Source organism: Athalia rosae, chromosome 2 (assembly GCF_917208135.1).
Source record: "Athalia rosae chromosome 2, iyAthRosa1.1, whole genome shotgun sequence".
Classification (NCBI taxonomy): Eukaryota; Metazoa; Arthropoda; class Insecta; order Hymenoptera; family Athaliidae; genus Athalia; species Athalia rosae.
Window position 1 is genome coordinate 24,499,702 of NC_064027.1, and position 20,927 is coordinate 24,520,628.

Here is a 20,927-nt window from a genome sequence, read left to right on the forward strand (position 1 = left end):
AGCCTTCGACCGCGGGACCGCGTACAAGTATATAGGTATACAATACACGAGGTAGAAAAAAAAATTCATCTCAGTTGGTCGGGAAAAAAAAGTACTGAATTTTAGGGCGTCAAAAAAGAGACAGAGACACGCACATATCCGTACGCCATTTATTCAGGCCATTTTTAGCCACGTCACAGAGCATTCCCTTTCCACCGATACGTATAATAAAGCTCGAGTCAACCGATGGGAAGCACCTGACGTAAGTGTGCCCGCTCGAGTTTTGGTGACGTCGACTTTTTATTCGCACGAAATTCGTTCGGAGGTATGGTACATAAACGCGGCGCTGCAATATTCGTGCGGTGCACGGTTATATAGACTTTGCGTTTCGAATATCAATGTCGAAGATTTTAGCGGTGCCCACACCGCCGAATGGTACCTGCAGCCTGTACCGAGTGAATTGTTTTTTTTTTTTTTTCTTTTTCTTTTTCTTTTTTCCGTTTTTTTATCAATTTATTTTTCCTTCCCTCTCCTTTTTGTTTCTCTTATTTTTCACCCGGTTTCTTTCACGTCCCACAGGTACGTCTTCGCTGGCGCGTTGCGTACAGTTATATATATATACAGTTTTTTTTTTTTTTTTACGAAAAGGGTAAAAAGGGCATGAGTTATTCGTATAGCCGCGGCGATGTTGCAGGCAAAAAGCGTCGGAGCGAGGAGAGATCCTCCCTATCCTCTCCGTTTTTTACTTTCGTCGAGTTCGCGACGGACACGGCGACGGACATTCGGCGGGGATATCGTGTCACACAAAAGACTCCCCGTGCGCCGACCGATTCGGCCCGACAAGTGTCTCGGATGATGATATTTTTGCGCTTGTTCAACCTGCGGGCGCGTCTGCGGAGAAAGGGTGCGCGATAATTATGCAAAAGGTGAGTTCGCGGTGCGATAGGTGATACGCCCGTTTCGTACGGATCGCCGCGGGTACCGAAACGAGGAAAGGAAAGGGAAGGAGGAAACTGGACGGGAGCAGGTGATCTTCGGCGCGTCATTACGCAGGCGACGCGACGGTGGCCAGGGTACGACGATACGGTAACGGGCAATTGGGTGGACTACCGCGAGCAAACCGCTTCCAGAGGGTCGGTCTCCCGCTCGTCTCCGCCAATTAACAACGCTAATTTCGACGATCGTCGTGCCCCGATACGAGCAAAAAATCGCGCTCTACAAGGCGACTCGCGATCTTCACCGCTTTCTTACGCACCCTTCGAAATTCACCTACTCGCGCGCCGCGAACGATTATTTTCCCTTCGGAATGATGCTTCGGCGAACTTTCTTTCGTCCTCCACGTTTTTCCTATCTCATGTTTTCCCTCTCCGTCTCGAGTCACGAAATAATTAACGAAACACACGTACGCGGTTCGGTCGGATTTTTTTTTTTTTTTTTTGTTTTAGTTTTTTGCGACGGACCCGTGTAAGGGCCCGTCAAGAACTCGCCGTCGACGCACGCCGCCGAGTGTCCGCGCAACGGCGTCCGGTATTTCGTAGCAAAGATTCCGATCTCTAGTCAAATCGTCGTTTGTAAACAAAATGCATTCGACTCGCCACCGCGAGCTCGCGGGACGGCGACGTGCGAGGTTTTTGTCAAAGATCGCATGGAACTCCGGAGATGGCACGGGCAGCGGGAACAGAAGCGGTGTGCGCGCATATACACAACGCGCGTATCTTTTCCGCCGTTCGCCGGCGGCGGACCCCGAGGAGACGCGCGAGACCTTGTTGTTGTTGTTGTCGTTGTTGTTGTTGTTGTACGCGGTTGCGGTGTATACGGTGTCCCGCGGGAGGTTTTGCTCCGTTGCCGATCTCGGGACAGTCGTCGGGTCCGCACGGCGCCAGCAAAAGTCGCAAAGTCGTCTCATTCCGCGATTGCAACCGAAGCGGTAGCAGCCGGTCGCGTCAAACGAAAAGAACGATCTCCTCTCCCGGCACTTCTCTCCACCGAGATCTTCTTCTTCTTCTTATTCTTCTTCTCCGTCTTCCCTGTCCTCTTCCCCTTATCGCCGCGTGTTTCCTTCTTGGGATCACCCAGGCAAAGCGGAATCGCAACTCGAGTTCCAATTCTCCCTCGCGAAACTTAATCGCTATTGTGTATCCTCGCGAAAGATCGTTGGACGAGAAAAGAAGGAACGTCGACGATGGTAGATATTTATTCGATCGGTTCCTATCTGGCGCACAGCCCACTCCGATTATATAAAATTAAGTATCCTTCGTACGAAACGTATACGGCTGAGAACATGCGTGTAATATATTTATAGTCGAGTTTGAGTGAATCTCTTTGAATAGGTATATAACGTATTTCTTTGGATTTTTAATTGGGTCGTTAAATGAGGAAGTAGTTTGTTCGTTTCTTGATGACTTTTAGCACGTGTCACAACGATGGAACGGAGCCAGAATCCGTACGTGACTATGTTCGACCGATCACCCAAGTGTCCCTATAGTGGCTGCTCGTTAGAATTTATTCACTCATTTTCTATTTCACCTTTTTTTTCTTTTTTCTTTTTTTTTTTTCTTTTGCTTTTTATATTTGTTTTATCACATTCCGATTGATTTTCAACGTGTGCCATCGTGTGTACGTTATCGAAAATTCAAAAGCACCGCTGGGAATTTCCTCGCGGTGCGAATAGGAAGAAAGGGAGATACTCGCTCGACGCGCGAGACCGCGGACTCTCATCGCACGGGAAATAAAATAAAATAAAAATGCGATCGTGAGCCTGTGAAAAACTTTTTCGATTCTCGCAGGATTTGTTGTTTTTTTCTTTTTTTTTTTTGCGTCCGCGGAGATAGCGCGTGCAATGGAAAAGTATCCGACTCGAAATCTCGCGAGATGTGTTATCCGAGATGAGAAAGAACAATTCTCCGAAACTGTATACATCTATATATACACATATATATATATTTATATATATATTTATGTAATTGAATTTTTTTCGTGACGAATGATCAATGTACCGAACGATATTTTCCTTTCGAATTATTACAGTCATCGGAAATTAGGCGGTTCCAGCAGCCGTATCCAGCTGGGATCGGCTAATATCGTAACTCAGATACTCGTTTCTAGATGCGATCGAACACTGTATTACGTACGTACATACGTTAGGTGCTTTGTATGTACGTATTACACACATGGTTAACGCGGATATTTCTATACGAGTTAAATAGGTAGGCGTGTTTCATTAGTGAAACACCTCGTAAATAATCCAACAGTTAATTAGAATTCAACGTAGCTAATTACAACAAGTTAAGAAGCCAAGATTAAAATTCCCTCCGTTAAAATTAATCGAAACGAATGAATCGGATATACGTATTACACATCTACCAGATTTATTCACATATGTACGAGCATAAATATACGAGCGTATATTTATTTCACTTCAATCGCAATTCGTACACCGTACAACTATTCTCAATTTTATTGCAGCGTTACTTTTCATTTTTTCTTTTTTTTTCTCTTTTATTCGATTTGGACCGATCTACAAAAGTCAAATATGATCTATGCGCTATTTGCTCTTGTTAAAATCCCCCCTCTCCCCCCCCGCGCATAATTTCTAAATTTTCGTACCCATTTCGTTTACGCCAGACGTCTTTCATCTTTTCCCGTGTTTGCTCGCACCCGATTCGAGTTAATTTGCGGTACCTACGCGCTCGTGTGTATCGTCTAAATATACGTGTACACGTACGTATACGTAGGTAGTTGGGTATAGGTATGTATACCTACGTACGTCGGAGTCTCCTCATTACGCGAGGTAATTGCGGGCTGCCCATCGCTGCCGACCACCAATCGTTCGCTTACATCTCGACGCACCGATCGGTCGTTCGCTCTTGTTGCTACCGGTTTTCGATGGGCCGCAACGGCAGGGATGCCATGCGAGGAGTATATTCGGGAGGCAAGCTCGTTATTTTTCTCCTTCAACTTCACCCGCTCGCTCCCTCCGCTCTCGCGCCGTACGCCGAACGAGTCGAGCGATCGAAAGACCGATTTTTTTTCACCACCTCATTTCGAATTCGCACGTCGATCGGTCGGCCCGCGCGACTTTTGACGAAATTTGACGGAAAAATCGAGAAAATCGTTGCTCCGATTTATCGTACATGGATATGGGGTAAGAAGTTGGACTGTATGATCGTCGAAGGATAATTACGGTAGCGTTTTTGCGCTAAGAATCTGGTGGATATTTTAAAGGACGTTTAAGACGGTCGAGATGAAAAGACTCGTCGGCGCGTTATCTTCTGGCTATCGAGTACCTGCCTAGACTCGACACGAAGAGTTAAAGCTACCGAGATACTCGCAGGAAAAAAAGTTGAACGCTCCTTCCCGCGCTGTGTAGGTAGATAGCTATAACCCTTTCGTGTATATCGAAGATCGAAGAATATATATATATAGGTATGTATATATATATATATATATAGTTATACCTATATACACGAGGTGGAATAGCTACCGTGCCGAAGGAGCTACCGGTTTCAGACCCCTGCGCTGACCAACGCGATCGCCCCCACGTCCCAGACGAGAGCCTTAAACCTCCTTTGTAATAACGGGTGGTTCGAAACTTCCTCTGACGTGAAACGAAAAAACGAAAAAAAAAAAACGAAGAAAATTGCTCGGTTTATTATAGTTTTCACATTGAACTAAAAAAAACCTTTGCCAAATGTGTTTCGTGGATAGTTAGCTCTGATATATAATTGCGAGGTAGCTTCACAAATATCGTACATTTAAACTTTCCCATGGTTTTTTGGAAGATTGCTAAAGGGCAGAAAATTGCAACGAATCTATCCGCGTGTAAGGCTTGAAAAATTTATTTTTTTGTTCTTCCCCCCCTTTTAGTCGTTGCCTATGTATTTATCGTTATCGTGAGAGAATCGCACGTAACAGCTTAGCCGTGCGGTCGGTAGGAAAATCGTTACAGACTGCACGCGACATGTTATAGCCGCGGGAGCAGCAGGCGAATCGTTTTGAAAGCGGATCCACGGGGGGATATTTACCGCGAGTCGAAAGGTACTTTGTATTTGGCACGCGACCCCGGATCTTTGAATCGGCAACGATAGGGCCCTTGGAAATGATCGGGATCGCAAGTTCGGTCTCGTATGTATACGTGCGTATTATATAATACGAGCAGAGACACGCGAACCCGATTGCACCGTATGCGCTTTTTAAGTTTGACGCGAGCGCGGTTATACCGACGCTCGTTGTTTTACTGGTGTTGCTTCTATAGACCGCGAGCTAAAACATAAGACACCTGCTAAAACGCTGCAGGTGCATCCGCAGGAGAGTATCCGTATATATATATATACAATATACTTATAAATATATACAACCCGCAACCGGCTTAATTTTTGGTGCCTGAGTACCTACCTTGCATAATAATTAGCAATGCTTTGAAAAATGAAGGAAGAATTATAGGGAAAAAAAAGCAAGTCCACAGAGGTACCACCTTCCGAAGTTCGGGATGCATATTTTTCACCTGTTTGCCATATCGCCGCTCGAGTGAAAGAGATTTGAAAATGAAAAAAAACAAAAACGAAAAAGAAAACGCATCAAAAATAAAAGAAAAAGTTGATAAGATGGATACCCATTTTGTGAAGAGCGATCGATATACCTATATTCCGACACCGGAACGTCGAGGGTTTTTCGATGAAAAGATTACATGTAATATAGTTACGCATTTCATTGATCTGATATTTCCACGCTGACGTATGTATAGGTATACAAGTTGGGAGTGAAAAATAATCTCGAGGTTTCCGTGGAACATTCGCCTTGTAAATCAAGGCGATTGTCTAGCTCTTTTATTCCGTCTCCGGAGCGGTAGTTGTTTACTGGTGGTCGGCGAGGCTGGCGCCGGGGTTCTGAACGCTTTTGTGAAGCAGCGCGCTGCCGTTATAAGAGCATCGCGTATTCGTCGTCGTCGTCGTCGTCTTCGTCGTCTTCGTCGAAGACTGTGTTGTGCACCGGCTCCGCGTCTGATCGAGATACGCTTCTGTAGCGCAGGAACGGGTGTACAAGAGAGCCCCGAGCCGAAGCGGTCCAGACCGCGCGGACCGGACCGACTCCGTTCTTCCTTATTAGACGCGGTAGAGGTTTCTAGGCGGGTGTACCCAGAGGTCGTAAGTTCCGGAGATGTAAAGATGCGAGATTCTAGAAGATTCGTTTTACTACCCCGCGCACCGGTCGGCGAGACACTTTACTTCGGCTCTGCATACACGGGGATACGGACGATTCCGTTCGTCGAGCAGCTCGCTCTTTCATTAGCTAAATTTTTCTATTTCTATTATACATACGTACACACATTTGCATGTGTGTACGGTATACATCCTCCTCTGTCTTACGCACAAAAATTCTACGGGCAATTAGCGCTTCGCTTTAATATCGCGCTTGATTACCGTTCGCGTTTCAAATTAGTTTTCTACGTATATATATATATATATTATACACACGTCCTCCTGCAACCGCATATACGTATAATACAACGTACGCGACGCTACAACCGATCCACGTATCGACGTACGTACGTCCGTTTAGTTCGATGACTGTACGCGTCGATGCTGCTTTTCGGAGGTGAGCTATTTCACGGCTTGGCTAATTGCGCGTGGTTAACTCCTCGAGTCATTAGGATCGTTTGAGAAGACTCCGGTCTCTGCCTCGTATAATACGGTGGGAGTGCCCGACCGCATCGATCGCAACCGACACACGTTACCAGGCCCTGTAACGCTACAAATATTACATTCGATGGTTTTTTTTTTCTCTCGCCACGGTTCGCCGTACGCCTCTGATTAATAAACTCCGTACGGACACGGAAAGCTTCCGATTGTCGACCGGACGATATTAAAAGACATTCGTACACCGTTGGCAATCTCGCGTGTACGCGCGTGGACCTTTACGTACACGGGAAAAACTAACGGTGTGCGTGCGTGTGTGCGCGCAGGTTGACGTCCGACGGAAAGTTTCAAACGGAGATCACCTACTGTACCATATATACCCGGCGTCTTGACGTGAGCTGGGAGTTAAATTTAATGAAACTCGACTCGCCTCGTTATCCGTACGACGCGCTGTCCACTGTGAACTGGACCTCTCCGTACTACCGCCGCCGCTGCTTGCCGCCGCCGCTCCGCCGCCGCATGTCCGAGGACGCCTAGCGCCGCGACGTAACATATATCACCGCGCGGTACCCGGACTCCTTGCTTAACTCCTCATTAAGAGAAACAAATTCCCGGTCGCCTCGGGCCACCTATAGTTTCGGTCGTAAAGCCGAAACGGTTGCTCGTGCGCCCAACTGCGGAGGAGAACCAATTTCTGACGAGAGAAAGAAGAAAGAAAAACAAAAAAAAAACAAACAAACTTAAGAAAATTAAGAGAATACGAAATCGACGCAAAAGCGCCGATCGAGAGACTCGTCGCACGACGCAAATATACATCCGTACGTCCGGTGGCTGCCTCTGTGAAAAAAACGTGAGCTTCGAAGGAACATATCTACCCGCATTGCGCATATTTTCGCAACGATCATCCCGGTCCCACTTACATGTATACTCTACCTCTCGTTTTCCAAACAACGCCCGATGGTTTCATCCAATCATTTCGTTACGTTTCGATGCTCGGACGCCACGTGCTAATAGCCAGATGATACCCTTCGCAATTTACATGCAAACAAACCGGCTGCCGTACAAGAGCGTAGCCGACGTCGGTACCGCACGCCATTAAACGCGTGAATTGGATCGAAACCGGGGGGATGGAACGGAGACGAGCGACGTACCGACGGCGGCGGCGGCGGCGGCGGCGGCGGGGGGATTGGACGTCGACGTCGACGGCGATAAATTTGACGGCGCGAAGCTGATTTCGCGTGAATTTTTCGAACGATATCACGCCGGATGCCGCGACGTCGCACGCAGCTGTAATTTCTACGCACGTAAGAGAGAAGAGGTGAAAACAAAGAGAGAATAAAAACGCGGCGGCAAAACTAATTAGACCGTCTTCGCGTGGGCCGCCTCCGGGTCGTGACTTTTTTCAGAAAATTAACTTTAGTTTCTCGGTCATCGTGTGTACGTTATATACGTACCACCGTCACCCAGGGGGCATACGGGTATATCGGGCCTTATGTTCCGTCATGCCGACCTTTGACCCCCCCACCGACAGAAAAGTAAGACGCCTATAACACGCTCTTTGGTACCATTCACGGCCTCGGGCTTGTGATTTCACGGAGAGAATATCCAGTGTACGGGGATATTTCCCCGAACCCGTCTCCTGCACCTTACCGAGGTGCTTCATTGTGTTCGGAACTTTTTCTTATTCTTTGTTTTTTTTTTGTTTCCTTATTTTTTTTTTTTTTAACATATATCGTTCGCTGGGAGGCAGAATCGAGTAATTGTACGGTTCGCGGTATTTTTCGTGTTTCTGTTCCGTTCCTTCCCCCCGCCGGGAATTGGAAAGCGTGAAGGCAGGTGACTTTCGGGTACCTGTAACGACGCGACGACGTTCGCGGGAACTCGAGGAATAATCGAGCTAGGATAATACGAGAGAAAAGAGTTATACGTTTCAATCGGCGACACTCGCGAGCGGTATAAAACTGTAGGACGAGGAATCGCGATGGAGACGCGAGAAACCGCATTCTCGCAAAGTATCCGCGATATCTTTCATCGTTTCGAAATCTCGTCGCGAATATATATATATACGTCAAGGGGGGTATTCGTTCGTTCCTTCGATATCGTAGCGTAAGGTGATCGCCGGGAGCGGTTGTAATATACGTCCAACCTGTAACTAGCCAAGATTAATATTCGACATATATTTTCCGAGCAGAGATTCTCACCCTTGAAGCCCGGACGATATTGCGATAAATCAAGTTAAATACTCGCCGTTCGCGCAAGGTTGTCGTATCGATAATATGTAAATATATACACGTACAAGTTACTGAGTCGAATGAGTCAGGAATCGGTAATTTTCGATGCGTCAGTACACACACACACACACACACACAATAACCGACGTCCGTTGCACACGACCGATCGTAAAGTGCGTCGCGTACAAGTCGCGGAAGTACATCTCTCCAGCGGGTGGGATATGTAACGTATCCATACCACACATTTACATTTTATTCATCCTTCGGCTCCGTTCGCACCGCTGTATAGCGAGAAAAATGCCGAGGATCCCCGTCGGCCGTCTCACCTCGCGCATATCATACTTACAATTACGGAGCGTACGAGAAATGAAAGGTAAAGTGTAGACGGGGATCGAAGAATCGGTACCGCGGGGCGGACGAAAAATTGCGAACGCGAGGGATGATCTTCGGCCGCGAGGGCGAAACGAGCGCGGAAAGGGCTTCGGCTTTTCGAATCGAATACTCCGACCCCGTGACCGTTGCGCCTTTTCCCCCCCGAACACAGAGAGACCCTTTGAATCCGGTTCCGGCGCTGCAGCCATTTCCGGGTGAACGTTGGCTCTTTGAGGGTGGCCGCGAATGTGCTCACTCACTTAATCCTCCCTCCTCGAAATTGCCACCGCCGCAATCGCTGCCGTATAGTCGCCGCCGTACCGCCGTACCGCCGTACCGCTGCAAAACTACCCCCAATTTCAATCCCCGCTTTCCGCTAGCGTTACGACGGCGCGTCTCTCTCTCTCTCTCTCTCTCACGCTCACCCCGTCCCACCCCAGCCGGAATATTCAGCCGTTGCCCTTTCCGAGCCATAAAACATTCCCTGGACTGACGGGACGCCCCATAAGATTCTGCAGACAACCCATCAACCCGACCATCTCTACTCCAACGTTTCGGTTCGAGGCACCGCCGTCGCTTATTTATATCCTCCCCTTCCCCCTCGTACCCCACCCTACCCTACCCCCCATTGATTCCCGCGAGGTCATCTTATCGTGGGATAACGCGGGCGTGTATCGTCGCGAGTGATTCGAAAGAATACGGCGTCGCGTCGTCATCGGAACGAGAAGCGGTACATTTACATTTTGGAAATTTTTTTCATCTCCTTTTTTTGTCGTGTCTGATGTAGGAGAAAAAGATAAAAAAATAAAGAAAATTACGAACTTCTTTTCGCAATACAGTTATAGATACGATGCAATTAACTTTTACCGCAATTTCTGTCACCACTTTAATTAACCTCGCCACTCAGGAGTTGTGTTACTTACGCAAATTAGCTAAAATCGTGAGCGTTGAACCGCGTTGAAGATTACGTAACCAGCGAATCTGTATGAGCGAGTAGTGTGTGGTGTGTAGAACATAAAATTATCCGGACGAATTGAGAATTATATTCCGTTGAAATCGATAATCGAGTCAAATTTTACAAGTATGTATTCATATATCGTGGAATAGGACCACCTATATGTATACGTATAATCTATAAATTGGCGGCGATGAAACCGACGAGACATTACAAACCGCGGCGAATGACAACACAGCTGTTTTCTGATGAGATTCTAGAGTTCTAGACGGTTGAAGTTGGCCGAGCGCTCTATGTGAGCGTTTATCGGAAAGAGGGTTGAATCGCTGACAAAGTATTGCTAAGAGAGCAACTAGCGAAAACTCCACGGATTCCCTCCGAGTCCAACGGTGGCATTTTATTTTGATTTTATTATTTATTTTTTTCTCTCTTTTTCTTTCTCTCTTCCTTTCTTTCTTTCATTCTCTCTAGCGAACGACGTATTTGATTCCCTCCGGAGGGATTCCTACCGGATGGCTGTACCGCTACTTTTTCAGGGACATGATAGGCGGATGCGGAACATTGCTCGGCAATTCGCAAAAGCTATTCCGTCTGATTGTTATGCAAACCCCGGATGGAGAGAAGCTGCGAGCCGTTTCCTTTTATATCGTCGGTCTTTCCTACGCCCCCGTTCCCCGGTTTTTGGATAGGCTCTATACGAAGCTGCGAGAATACCGGAAAAAAAAACAAAAAAAAAAAAACAAAAAACTAAGCCAGTGAAACTCCCGACCGTACGGTTTCTATTTACTCGAGACAACAAAAAACAATGATCGGACGCTACATGTACGTGTTGGGGTTGACTATCGCGATCCGCACTCCGCTTCCTTATGGCAATTCCTTCAGTTTATTCGACTCGACGGAAAATGGACGACGGTCGAATCCGTTTTTGTTTTTTTTTGTTTTCTATCGTTTCCTACTTTTCTTCCGCCAACTTGAAATTCCGACGGTATAACGGTACTTATCGCTCGTTTTCTCGACACCGGCAATGTGACGTCAGCATGACAAGCGGTGCATAAAAAGTACATTCGCGTCAATAGGTCCTTTTGCACGGAATTCAGCGAGACGTAAAGACATAAAGGGGTCGGTCGGTTGGTCGGTGGGCGGATATGCGAGGGCGAAGGGGACATCAGGCATCGCCGGGGACGAGTTAACGCTTATACAGAAAACCCCGGAGGATAAACTCGCGCCGGGGGGATGAGAGCGGAGGGGTAAGAACTGATGAATTCTCCAACTACGTTACATCATCACCGAGCATTCTCTACGGATGCGTGTCCGTGTCTGTATGTGTGTAAGTGTGCAGTACAGGTTCGTAGGAGGGAAGTTTGTGACTTGTCGGAGATCTCCGAGCGACCCTCGCGAACGCCACGGTCGTTCACAAGGGCTGTGCGAGGGGTGGCCGCCTAATTGGAACACAAAAACTATACTGAATAGGCGCTGATGTCTTCGTTTACTGTGATTGTTAATGGAGCTTTTGTACGTACGTCGACATGCTTATGCCGGACTGCATTATCGTACCGTATACGTTATACATATAACGTGGTTCCGAAGCAATCTGGTCCGAACGCACAACGGTATGATTCGATTTCGCCGATCGATCGACGACGGAATTCATTCGGGGTGCCGAAGCGCGGATGAAAAATCCACTTTTTTTTTTTTTTTTCTCAACAGTCTACGATACAGCGGAGTCGACGTTGAAGTGATGGAAAAAAAAAAAAATCGTCCAAAATGGCTGCGGGTTCCCAGAAGCGCGTACAGGTAGGAGGAATTATTGGTACAGGTAAGAAAACGTTGCGGAGACCAATCGCAGGTGTTTGCTAATCCGGCTAACGCCCAGCTGGGAATATATTAACGTGATACCGTCGCGTATACATAATATATAAACACCGAGTAATTGGTCATCGAGTTGCGTATAGCGTAGCGGTCATTCCGGTCTTTAGTTATGATCGTACTAGCATTGGTGGTCCTCGAACGATCGTGTTCCGAATGCAGACAAATTCACGTTCGTCGATATAGAGCCGGCGATATTGTGAAATTTTTTTTCAATTAAATATAAAACACTTTCATATTGTTCGAGTTATACGGTCAATTTGAATTTTTAATCTCTCCTCGAAAACTACTGGCTGCCGTAGATTTTACGACGCCTGTCGCTCGTTTAATTGGGCGTTGCTTACCCGGTGCTCTATACACCTACCTGCTGTATTCCGCACCACCGACAACAGCTTGTTACCGTTCCACCATTTCACGTTACGCGTACAATTCGAATTTATATACATGTATACCCCACGTTGCGCACTACATTAAACGACGGAGTTTCGCAGTAACAATATTTACCAACAATTAGAATCACGATTCAGATCGCAACAATGAAGAGGGAGGAGAACTCTCCGCGGCTACTTTCGCCTCTCGTGCGTAGTGCCTCCGCCGCGTTATACCTGTACCGTAGAGTTCGAACCAACCTTCCCGTCATGCTATCCTGATCCACGGACGGTGTTTAAAAAATCCGTAATCCAATCGGCGCCGATATTAATGTTGTAAAATGCGAAACAACGTTCGAAGAATAAAAAACCCGTACGGTTCTACCCTCGCTGGAACTACCGAGTTTCGTTACTTTTGGATGAAAAAATAGAACGACTCGCTTCTGTTTCCTGATTTCTCGCAGGCGGTGAGAGGGTGTACATACAAACGCTTCGCCTCGCGACGGGCAGTCCGAAGTTGAATTTCCTTCGGGGTATAATGTTTCCAAGAGTTTCGGTATATCGGTGCGCGAAACCCTTATAAAGAAATGGTTTTTCGTCGGGCATCGTGCCTGGCATTGTTTTGTACGCAGAACTTAACGCTCCGACCCGCTGCAGCGGGATGCGACGTCGGATGGTCCTGGAGCCGCGGAGTTGGCGACGAGGGAGGCGACGGACTTAGGTGTAGCGGCGACCGTAAAGCAAGATTAATGAGGCGGGAGTGCATCGACTATGGAGAAGAGGCCGGAGACGAAAAGGGAGAGTTTCGTGGCGCCAGCTGACCGACAGCCTAGCCGGACGCCGAGTATACACGTATACAATCCGCCGTGCTCTTTTAGCATCCTATTCTCACCCGCGCCGACCACCCCATTGACCGGACCATCGCTCGTCCCATCACCCGTGTATACGTGTGTGTGCGCGTGCGTGTGTTGAGATTTCTTCGATGCAAGGACCTACGGGATACAGTACCGCTAGTTTCGCGTTTTCAACTATCTCGTTACACTCCCGGTTCAATATGATCTGTTGGAAGAAAGAAAGGATTATAAACGGTAGTCGCTGCCGCTGCTCGCTGTATGAAAGTAGGGGTAATATATCGATTCGTTGCGACTTTGAGAATCTAATTAACTCTTAATGGGGTACTAATTGTGAAGGTTGAGACGTGAGAGAGCTGAGAGCTCCGGGGCTGATGATCATCCTTCTTCTGGTATAATTGGTAGGAAATTCACGGAGATATAGAACGACGCCGTTTCGGTCAAGAGTAGAAGGAAATAGGAAATCGTTCGATTTATCGATCGTACAGCGAGTACGCTCCTCGATTTTCATCTTTCCAACTTTTCCCGACTTTACTCACAGAAATTTCCTTCGGGGGTGGTACATGTGATGCGGGACCTGCTCGCGGGAATCCCCCGAGCTAAGAGGTTTCGAACGTCTTGCTTTTGGTTTCGCTTTTCGAGGGTCCGAAATACCGCGGGCGCAACTGTACAAGCGACTGCCGACAACGAGAAACTGGCACCTGAGAGAGGTTTATAGCTTCGTAAACCTTGCCGCGGGCGCCCGACGTAGTAATTAGCCATTGTTTCGCCGACGCCCCTCGCAATGAAACGTATCCTATATATACCGACGCTTTGACGCAGGTACGGTTCCCCGGTCCATTTCCGGAAACTCGTGTCCATACCTCTAGGTTTCAAATCATCTCGGATTTTTCTCACGCTGCTACTGCACCGGGGCCCAAAAAATGGTGAGATACTTCCAACGAGCGGTACAGACGGTCAACGTTCCCCAATTTCTGCAACACGGTTGATAGAGTGTCTGGAAACAGCTGTAATTTGTACAGTTCCGTTTCTCATCGTCGAGATTATCGCGTGTTTAGAAAAAGAAAGAAGAAAAAAAATGGCAAAATCGTGTCTGCGAAACTTTCAACTCCTGACTATGAAGTCAAACCTTGTATCGATCATAATCGTTTCTCTGTATTCAAGGAAGTACCACGTATACATATGTATAGCGAAGGATCTCTCTCTCCCCTCGTTTCGATTGTAACACTATAATAGATGCGTTATAGACACATGTATGTATATAACAGTAGCGTCTGGGAACACGGAACATGCACGGCGATATTGAACAGGTGGTTGTTGCTCACCACCTTGTTTATTTTCATCGATTCTTCATCTCAGATTTTCACACAAAGCCGAACAAGTGAAAAATTTTGAGAGAAAAAATTTCGTTCTTCGACGTACGATTCCACGAGTAATTATAGACCGTTTGAAACTCTTCTGATATCGAACTTCCGGTTTTTAGAATTGCTTCCGATTCTTCATTTGCACGTGGTACGGTACGAATATCGCGCGACATAGGTACGTATTTCGAGCGATATTCGTATCGGTGCACACGTGCAGACGGATAGACAGATAGACGGATATCGATGCACACATAGGAGTTTTATGGGCAGGGCGAGTTACGCTCGACGCGTTATTTCACTGCAGACAATCCAACATCCCACACAAGTAGAAGGGGATACCACCGGTGCACACAGAAGTCCGCGAGTCTGGATCGCAATCACGTAATCGTGCTCCGTGCCGACTACCGCTATGGCCATTCTGCCATTCCCGCCAGGCGCCGCACTCTTTTCTCTTAGTCTTGTTTCTCGGTGGTTTTTTTTTTTTTTTTTTTTTTTTTTTTCTTCTGTTCAACTCCCCGTATAGCTCTCTATACGTATACCAGTTTGCCGCAACGTAGTTCGGTTCAACATTTTGCTTTTTGCAAGAAACCACCATAACATTTCTTGCCACACCGCGTATACACCCTTCTGCTATTGTGTATACACATATATATATATATGTATATATCGTGGATAACTCTGACAAGTCGCTTGTTAAACGATTACCGAGAAGGTGTTGACGTTACAAAAGACGTTACCGATCAATTATTGCAGTCATTCGCAAATACCCTATACCGCGCGGTGTTGAACTATCGAAAAAACGGAACATCGACGGCTCCGAGTCAGATTTATCCCCGCTGCAGCTCATGCGAACGAATAAATCAAGATACGCGGGCATACCTACCCTACCCCACCAACCACCGGACGTTTCTCGCACGAGTGAAGCGAAAGCTGCGTTTCGTCACTCCGGGGATGTCGCGAAACGATCATCGAGACGCGACATCGGCATCCGCCCGCGATCGTTGAGGGGAGGGCGGTATACCGCGGAATATAACGGTCAATGCGTCCTGTACCACCGGACTATTTTAGCGGTGCCAACGTAAAACCCGCCTCCGTGGACAGCGAGCGGTTCGGGCGCCCGGGCGTCTCTTCGACGTCGAGAGAGAATCCGCGCGAGACACCGTATACAAGTATAGTTATACATGGGATCCGACAGTGTGGCGCCAGGCTGCCACGTATATATGTACGATCCCCGGTCTCCTCGTCCTCCGCTTCGGCATTGTACCCCGTGCCCGAGAGTTTCAGGTCCTCGTCGTTCGTTTGATCGAACGCGTAAATACAATCGGCGATTCGTTCGGTTGGACTGCGACGGAGCGGACGTTGTTCCTTTATGAACCCCACGACTGCAATTTGACGAGAATGATCATCTCTCATACTAGGCATAGGATGGGATCGGTTCCATCGGCGAAATATCGTTTCGCCATTTAAAAATGGACAGAGTATAAGTGGATCTCTCGAGTTCTCGCAATCGATCGAGTGTTAATGAATCTTCCATATATATGTATGTATATATCGGTATATGAAATATCGAGAGGAGTAAACATACCTTCGGTGACCGCGAAGAGCTTCTTTTTTTTTTTACTTACTTACCCCCACCGAGGAGAGCTTGTAGTGCGGCACACCGTGTATGCATGCGGTAAAACGATGGAAAGAATCCGTGTCTCGCGCTCCCTTTCGTATGGCACGTTGTCCTCGGGACTGGTGCAGCAGTTCACAACGCTCGCGACCCATATATGGTCACTCGCTGTATAATTCATCGCAACGTAGACACGAACCAACACAATCGCAATAATTTATATACACGTGTCCATGTATATATATATATAAATATTTTTCTGCAGCGGCCGTAGCGCATAACCGAACGTACGGTGTATACCTATCGTGTACATATATATATATAAACTGCACTGCTTGGTAATAATATAACTTTTGTTATACTCAAAGATCCGAGAACGCTACTTACGTTGCCGCGCGCGTCTTTCGGTGCACAACAGATGTACAAGCTAGTTCATGAGTCGGAAATTTTTTTGTTCTCTTTTTTTTTTTGTTTTTTTTTTTGTTTGTTTTTCTATTGCAGTTGATGCTTTTTAATGCTATCATAAATAAACGTGTACGATATTGTATTGTGCGGTACACTGTTACGGGGTGGAATAACGAGGAGCGTTTCTTATACTCGAGACGTGTAGGCGCCTTGCGTCTTGTCGGGTTTCGGTATTGAGCAGCTAATAGCGACGGGTAACTACCTGTAGTCACGACGTCGAGACGCGCGGCTCCGATAAACGTCCGAGCGGAGGAACGTAGGGAAGGGTTAATCTGTGACCGAAGTTAATTAAGCTTCTTCGTTGACCTTAGACCAAGAAATGGCTTTGAAATAAGAATCTAGCCGTGCCCGACTACCGCGTAGCTACCGCTGGAGATAGAGAGAGAGAGAGAGAGAGAGAGATGAAAAAATGTTATTGGGAGAAGTCGTTACGACTGGGTACAGAGCAAAATTAGTTACTACAAGGTGGATTGAAAGGTACAATCAACCGCGATGAATCGATCTCGAGTTGGGATAATACCAGTTGCGGCGTCTTGCGAAATCAGTTTGCGAAATTGTCGGTGGTTCGAGGCGATTGTTGTCCCGGTCTTCGTGAAAATCTCGCCGTATTTTATTCCCGCGCGGCTCGAAGAATCGTATCCCAAAGAAGAAATAGCCGAAGGGCGGAGTATCCTATTCCAGAGCCGGTGAAAAAAGGTCCGGGGTTGAACCCGTTCTTTTAATTATCCCCCGACCGTTCGTAGGTCAAGGAACGAAGGATGGGAAAGCACGGAGAGGCTTTGCGGGGTGGGTGAGAAGATCGGGCGTGAAGCGTCGGACGGTATATCGATTAATTTTCGGGGACCGCTACAGGTAATTGAGCGGGCAGTCAACTCTCCGTCTCGTTTGCTCGCATTCGAAGAGTCGGAAGATGCCGTAATTTCTAACGCGTTTCACAAATGTCTCACCTCTGAGGGTGACTCCGAGGTCGGTCGGGTTACCGCGCATTTCGAACTTCACTTCGAATAATTCTCGGGTCTCGAGAGAGTCCTTAAAGCAGGTTTACAAGACATCGGTTTGATCGGTATGTTTTAGGTCCCGTTCGCCGGAACAGGATTCCATTAATCATGGGATCTTTTAATCGATTTTTAACTGCAACACGAGTGAAATTACTGCGTTCAGTAACCATGATCGCGGGTTCAGCGACTACCCCGTGGGAATGCTATGCCCGATTCACCGGTTTTCTTGATCGCATCCGGTAATTCAAGAGTATGTAGGCAAAGCGAAGCAAACGTCATGTAACGAGCCTTTTATAAAGTTATATGTATACCTATCGCGGTAAAACTAGCATCCTCCCAGGTGCATTACCTGCATCAACGGCCGGATCGTTTAGCTATCCGCGATAATGGAGGGCAACAGAGATATTTGAAAAGAAATAGTTCGTGTGCTCGCTAAGTCTCCTTATATTCCTCAATGTCTATGCGTCGCGCAGTTCCCTCTCGAGCGAGGTGCTCGAATTTAGAAACGATTCTATTGTCGTCTCGGTTCGGATTGGAATTAGTTGCGTAGGGTGTTAGCTTCGAGACGATGAGCGGTCTGGCGCCGTTTGGACTGCAGGCAAGTAGCCAGACAGGTGCAACCGTCGTCACCCGAACGGCCCTTGCGGCTCGGCGGGATCATCTCCCGGCAGACATTCGCGCATACCACGCTTTATTGCTAGACATTGCCAGGGTGAACAATATTGGTACACCGTTGACGAGAATGCAGATAACGCGCCAAGTCGAACGATTCGCGAACGAAGAACGCTAACGTGAACGCGTTGATTACAAACCCTGATGGGAATTGCCTCTTGACAATTTCATTAGAAAATGATACAACTGATTAACCCGTTCCTATCGTTTTTTTTTTTTTTCGAAATGATTCGTTACGTGAAAGTCCACCCTTAGCTACGTTACTATTGGTTTGAATCGCCTGACACAGGTCAATGTTGACGGAGTTTCGCCTTGGCGTTTCGCGAGCGGGGGGGTGAGGGAGTCCCTGTTCTTGGCATCCCCGAACGCCCCCGTAAAATCCGTAGGAGAACTTTTCTCTTCATCGTGTTATTCAACTTAGAACGCAAACGGAAGATTCAACCATTGCCTTAGGCATTGGCGTTACCCAAGATTACGAGCATTAGCCATGTGGATATTGCTCGTTAGGATTTACACCTTGTGCGTGAAAGTGCGTGCATTTCATACGTACCAGGGATCAGGACCGTCGTCTTGCCATCCGGTAATCTCCGTATGGTATATCTTGGGTAATGCTAATGCCTGAGGTAATGGTTGAGTCATTTGTTTGCGTTCCGAGTTCAGTAACGCGATGAAAAGAATATTTCTCGTACGGATTTTAGAGGGGACACTTTCAGGCTTGAACTTGGCGTCACGGGCCACTTATTCCGCCATTTTGACGCCACCTACAAGGGGTCACGGTTCAAGTTTCCATACTGAGAGGCGAAGGAGTGCATTCGAGAGGTAACCCAGTTACGAAAATTCAGATGAGGAAATATTGCGATGAAGTTTCGTACAGTAGAAGGTTTGAGCTTCAAAATTGTTTTTGAAAACCCTCGATACGGTAAGAGGCTCAGTAGGGGTATTCGATCAAAGATTTATGGACAATAATCACTTCAGAGTCGCGTAACTCGTGTAAAAAAAATCGTACTAAAAATTTGAAGAACGCGTTTCGAAGGGGACACTTCAACCTTTGAAATGACATTGGAAAAATCTGAATTTAAACACCAAGTCACCCGGTGCATCTTCTCAAAGTCAAAAGTTTACTTTACGTTTTCGACATGAGTTGAATCAAAAGAGTATAACTAGCGAACAACACTACGCAATCCAAATTTACCGCAAGCATCCGAAAGGTGAAGCTTCGAGCTTCAAAATGCATTTTTTTGCAACCCCTTACCCCAATTTTTCGAGCAGCTACGACGCTTCGAAATTGGACGTTTTTCGGAGCGAGAACAAGGTGATCCGGTCATTTTTATTCGCTGTGTATTACAAACAAAATTCTCCATACGAAGCTTATCTATTGGAATCAAACTGCCGCATATGCATATTAGCACGTTCAAATTCAAACGAACGGATGACATCGCCGCTTCAGTGCGGCTCCGCTGCGTTGTCAAGGGTCTCTAGTCAACGGCACAGTCAACAGCGTCACCTGTTGTGCCGAAGACTTGTCTGGAGAAGGATTCGAATGAAATCGCTGATGATTTTGAAAAAAAATGGTCAATTTCCCCGTTGCTTTGGAGCTCTAGATGTAAAACACCAAATTCTCCAGGCACCCATGTGTAATATCACCAATGAATATCGGATCCTAGAACATTGCATTGCTTCGTTTCCGTTGCTTCGAAATGGAAAAATTCATAATTATTTCATTAATTGTCAATGCCCCGATGATGTGCGGTTCAGGTAACTTCAATTGAAAAGGAAGCAGCGTGATGTGTTTGACGATATTGCATTTTCTTCATTCAACATTGCAAGAATCGGGTGAACATTCGACACATGATCCACCTACTGAAAAATAGTTACCTTCTGACGGTGACTCTACTTACAGTATGTTGCTGTGAACACAGATGGCCTCCAACGGACGTTGGATTTTCCATCTGATGGTACAAACCTGAATTTTCTGGTTCTTACTCCAATTTAGTAGTAAGTTATTCCAATTTGTTTTTATCCCTGTTATTCGTTACTTTTGTTTTCAGAAAGTGACCAAAGTTGCCAATGGAAGTTTGAGATGTAGCAACTGTTCTACCCACACTGTATTCTGCTACATCAGAAATTACGTTATCAACTTTTCACTCCCAACCAGGTGCAGCTTCTTAAAACTCAAGATGACTACAAGAACATCTGTTACTGTACAGTGCATTGCTAGAAATAAAACTAACATTGATGGTGTCTTTTATTTCGAATACCTATCTATGTATTACAGAACATTGCGATCACTGTTGCATCACAGAGATCAAATATTATGATGCTTATGACACATAGCAATAAATATGGGGCAAAGTACTCCACTTACATGTCACACTTACACCTATATCACGACCATTGCACGATGACAGATGTTGTACTTGTTGATTATAGACGAAGTGAATAAACGCTGAAACAAATGATTTTCCCACAAATTTCACCGTGACGTGAATCGATGCACCATTTTCAGTTTAAATGATTAATTAATTTTATATTAACTAATTCTATTTCATCTCTTTC

At 46.6% G+C, this 20,927-nt stretch overlaps 1 protein-coding gene across 1 annotated transcript; it reads left to right on the top strand.

Annotated features, from left to right (window-relative positions):
* Nucleotides 1-18,595: 18,595 nt before the first annotated feature.
* On the top strand, nucleotides 18,596-20,842 carry LOC125499843. The gene is made up of 2 exons (XM_048649685.1): nucleotides 18,596-20,326; nucleotides 20,420-20,842. The coding sequence occupies exons 1-2, from the start codon at nucleotides 20,291-20,293 to the stop codon at nucleotides 20,687-20,689; spliced, it is 306 nt and encodes a 101-aa protein (XP_048505642.1). The 5' UTR covers nucleotides 18,596-20,290; the 3' UTR covers nucleotides 20,690-20,842.
* Nucleotides 20,843-20,927: the final 85 nt, after the last annotated feature.